The 4018-nt window shown below is 41.0% G+C and overlaps 1 protein-coding gene across 1 annotated transcript; it reads right to left on the bottom strand.

The window, feature by feature from the left end:
* Positions 1–894: 894 nt before the first annotated feature.
* On the bottom strand, positions 895–3639 carry LOC18046894 (scarecrow-like protein 6). The gene has a single exon (XM_006445253.2). It carries the CDS (start codon positions 3167–3169, stop codon positions 1049–1051), a length of 2121 nt encoding a protein of 706 aa, XP_006445316.1. The 5' UTR covers positions 3170–3639; the 3' UTR covers positions 895–1048.
* Positions 3640–4018: the final 379 nt, after the last annotated feature.

Raw genomic sequence — 4018 nt, 5'->3', positions numbered from 1 at the left:
CTGTTCTGCGGAGCAATTAACTTATTCGGTGTCCATGAAGCCATCGCAATCACCTCTTATAATATTAGTGCTAATAATTATTTAAAGAGAACTTAAAGCTTTGTCTCCCAAGCAACATGAGACATGGCCTTTTGTGTATATTAAGTGTGTTCATTATATATTAAAAAAAAAATTGTCATTTGTTAAGGCGCTGAAAAAGAAGAGAATTTTTTAAACAGAATCATGTGAGGGGTCCATTGGGCACAAGAGCCATGTTCATCAGGAAGCAGGGGAGATCAATAAACAAAGCACTTGAAACAGCAAATTCAATGCACAGCGCTGCCGAGTGTTGGCATGCACAACTATCATAGATCAAGAAAAATTTAATACAACTGGACAATAAAATAAGTGAAGAACACAATTAATAATCCAATGTACCAACCAAACCATAGTGGAAAAAGGGGAAAGTATTTTAATAAGCATGGATTAGAGAGACTCCAGAGTTATAGAATGGAGCGAATTAGGCCAACATCCTATCCTTGAGACCTTCAAATGGATATTGAGACAGCATAATTTGTAGAGCTCAATGATCCTTCAAAATGTGCTTTTCGATGCAGATGCATCTACATTAAGAAACTAGCTAGTGCGTTCCTACCAAAGACGGTCACTCAAAGGATCTTATAAAGCCTGGATTGTTAACAAAATAAAGCTTCTAGAGCTCTAGAACCCAAAAAAGAACTGAATTGAAGTTGCATTCTGATACTACATGGAAACTCAGTTTTTAGGTGTCAAATTCTTCTTTGTTCCATACAACAAATAATTGAGCACATAAAGAACAACTAAAGTAGAACACATAACCAATCCATGCTAAGAAACAGAAATAAGAAAGAATGTACTAAGCCATGCATCAACCAGTTACTAATATGTTTGGTTTCTTCTTGATTGGAAACAGTTAACCAAAAGCACGTAGACAATTAGCATAAGAGATCCACAGACAACAAAATTCAAAATGATCATAAACTAAAGCAGTTATCAGGCACCTTTGCAACCAATTTACAGCCCCTACTCCTCAGCATCTCCAAGCAGTGGCTGAGATGAGCTCTTTCCGCTGCCAGCAGAGAACAAGGGAAGACTGTCTCTTCTCTACATGGAAACCCCTAACTGGAGTCCGCTGCACCAAACAGTCAGCCTGGGACTCAGCAAAGTTACTAAATGTCAATGGAGCAAACCCAGATTGCATGAACAAACTCCTCCAAGGAGGCAACCTTTCAGGGGAACGGTGGCGCCCCAATACAATTTTTTCAATACAAGGATAAACCAAAAACCTCTCAATCTTTTGCAAGGCATCCAAATTCACATTCACAGAATCAAGCGATTCAAGCAGGCCAGAGTAAGACTGAAGGGCGTGAACCATATGGTGAGCGAAGGGAAAATCTGGTCGGTCACAGCTTCTATCCAAAGAAACAACAATCTTGGGTTGAAGTTGCTTTACGAAGCGAAGCACCAAAGGAAAGGTTGCTGGATAATTAGAGAAGACGCCAATTGGAAGATTCACAGCAGTTACGTCGTTCTCTAATCCCTGAAGTGGCAGTGGCCAAGAAGCCGAAATTAGTGTTTCAAGGCTTAGAATTTCAAGCTCAAATGGAATATTGATTTCACTTGCAAAGTGCTTTAAATTTTCTTGAGTAAAACCCAGCTCAAACTCATCATGTGTGGACGAAGAAGTAAATGCAGTGATTTTAAGTGAAGGAGGACCTTCGCTTCTGAAAACAAGCTCCTGCATAAGAGAAGCCCACTGCCCCCCGTAACCAATATCGAAGTCTATAATGTGGATTCTATTGCACCCTTCAAAAGCTTCAAGAAGTGCTTGGTTACAAGTGAAATTAGCAAACTGAAGAATCGGCGAGATTTCAGAGAAAGATTTATAGGCGCTAATCTTGAAAATGATGTTGTAACCGGACATAGCTGCACTGGGAGTATTCATATTCATGTGGAGAAGTAACTGCAAAGCCTCTTTAACATAAAAAGCAGCCCTTTGAAAAGGCTTAACGACAGGTGAGAGCTGGTGATTGAGCCGCGCCAATATCCCTTGCGCGAGTACAGGATTACCCATTTCAATGAGCTCGGCGGCTTTGAAAATTTGGTCAATTACTGCCTGCTGAAGCTGCTGATTCGCCAATTCATCATTTACCATCTTTTGCTTGGTTGCTGTTGCTGTCACGCCCATTGTTTGCCTTTGTTGAAGCATTTGAAGCTGTTGTTGCTGTTGTCTTCGAAGATATAGTTCTTGTTGCCCCGAATCTGAAAGCGGGACCTTTTGATTGGGCCCAAGATTAAGGCGCTTTGGTGGTGGCGGTGATAAAAGTTGATGCTCTTGCATTTGAGCATATGAAAGGGGCAAGAATAAAGCTGGATTTTGAGCATACTGAACTTGATTCTGATTCATTATCAGCTGAGGCCTGAATATCTGCGGCTTCTCATCCAAAGCTTCAACTGGTTGCGGTTGAAAAACACTTGGAGGAGGTGAAAGATTTGTAGCTGCTGCCATTGAAAAAATGTGATTTTGGGTTGAAACAGAACCAAGCCTTGCACTGTTGACAACAAAATCAGGGTCAATATTGCTGCTGACCGAAGTAAAAGGTGTCTCAAAGCCAAGACTAGCCTGATCCACAACACCAAAACCTGCATTGAATTCCGTATCTTGATGCAAGATCTTGTTTAATCCAAGAGATGGGTCATCGGTATCACCCATAATGAGCCTTAAAATGGACTGCTCTTGATTAGGTGAACCAGACAACACACTCTCCCAGTCTTCCATTCCCAAGCCTCCACATTTTTCAGTATTGGTGATATCTACTGATGGGGGGTTGCTAGAGGCATTGGTCGCCGCCACGCCCGTTGTGTCGGTGGTGGAGGAGCCACCACCGCCCAGAGAGGAAGACAGTGTTGAAGATGACGTGGGAGGGCTTGGACTTCTTCGGTTATCGAGCACTGATGTGGGCTCAGTGGTGGCACTGCCCACATAGCAACAATTTGCTTTCTTGTTTCCCCTGTTGCTGTTGCTGAGTAGCCAGTCTTGTTCTTCCTTGTGCTGCTGATGATGAAATTGCCGCGAATCTGAAGAAGAAGAAGAGAAATCTAAAGCCCCCTTCCCTTGAAAATCCTCAAAGGCTAGGGGCATGGCCCTCATCTAATAAACTCAACAACAGTGTTACCCACAATCCCAAAATCCCAGAACTCTCCAGTTTACACAGGTTTAGAAAGCTACAAAAGAAAGAGACTAATACTGAATGAGTTTGTACGATACAAAGAAGATACAAACCAGCAGAAATCAAAAATCAAAAATCAAATTTGATCAGAACAACATGCACAAAGCTACAACTCAAGCTTCTTTGGCCGGCTCTATCGCCCTCTTTTGCTAGCTCAGTACCTCAAGACTCCGAACAACAACACTCTTTGCTACAATAAGCTTTCCTCTTCTGATTCTGAAGATGAGTTTCGATGCAGGTTCTTTTCGGTGGGTTTCTCTCTGTTTCTCTTTCTCTTCTGCTCTGATTGATCTTTACGATAGTCCCTCTTCCTTCTGTTTTCTGCTATGGATGCGTGCAACATATAAAAGAGTTAAAGTGCCCCGTCCTTCTCTCTCTCTCTAGTTTCCACCCTTTCACTCTGTCTCTCTCTCTCTCTTTTCATTTTTTATTTTTTATTTTTTTATGTGGCTTTTCCCTATTGACGTAGTTATCTCTGCTCGGGCTTTCTTTCGCTCTTATCATTCCCCACGCGCAGCACATGGCGTGTATAATCAATTTTTCCCCACTCTCTTCTGGTTGAGTGAGTTGGGGGAAAAGATGGGTAAAATACAAATCAATTTCAACTAGCATCCAGAAATAGTCTTTTTTTCCCGCTAAGTGAGTGTTATTTATTATTAAATACAAAGGTGAAATTATAAGTAATTTATAAGTTATAAATTAATTATTTAATAAAAGTATTACCTTAGTATTTGAGATGAAATTATAGGAGTATCACTTAATAATCTTAA

Source organism: Citrus clementina, unplaced genomic scaffold (assembly GCF_000493195.1).
Source record: "Citrus clementina cultivar Clemenules unplaced genomic scaffold, Citrus_clementina_v1.0 scaffold_3, whole genome shotgun sequence".
Taxonomy (NCBI): Eukaryota; Viridiplantae; Streptophyta; class Magnoliopsida; order Sapindales; family Rutaceae; genus Citrus; species Citrus x clementina.
Note: the sequence above shows the minus strand (reverse complement) of the source record. Positions and strands in the feature narration are given on the sequence as shown.

Excerpts from the sequence above, each read along its gene's own strand:
- LOC18046894 (XM_006445253.2), bottom strand. The coding sequence starts at position 3,169 with ATGAGGGCCATGCCCCTAGCCTTTGAGGATTTTCAAGGGAAGGGGGCT.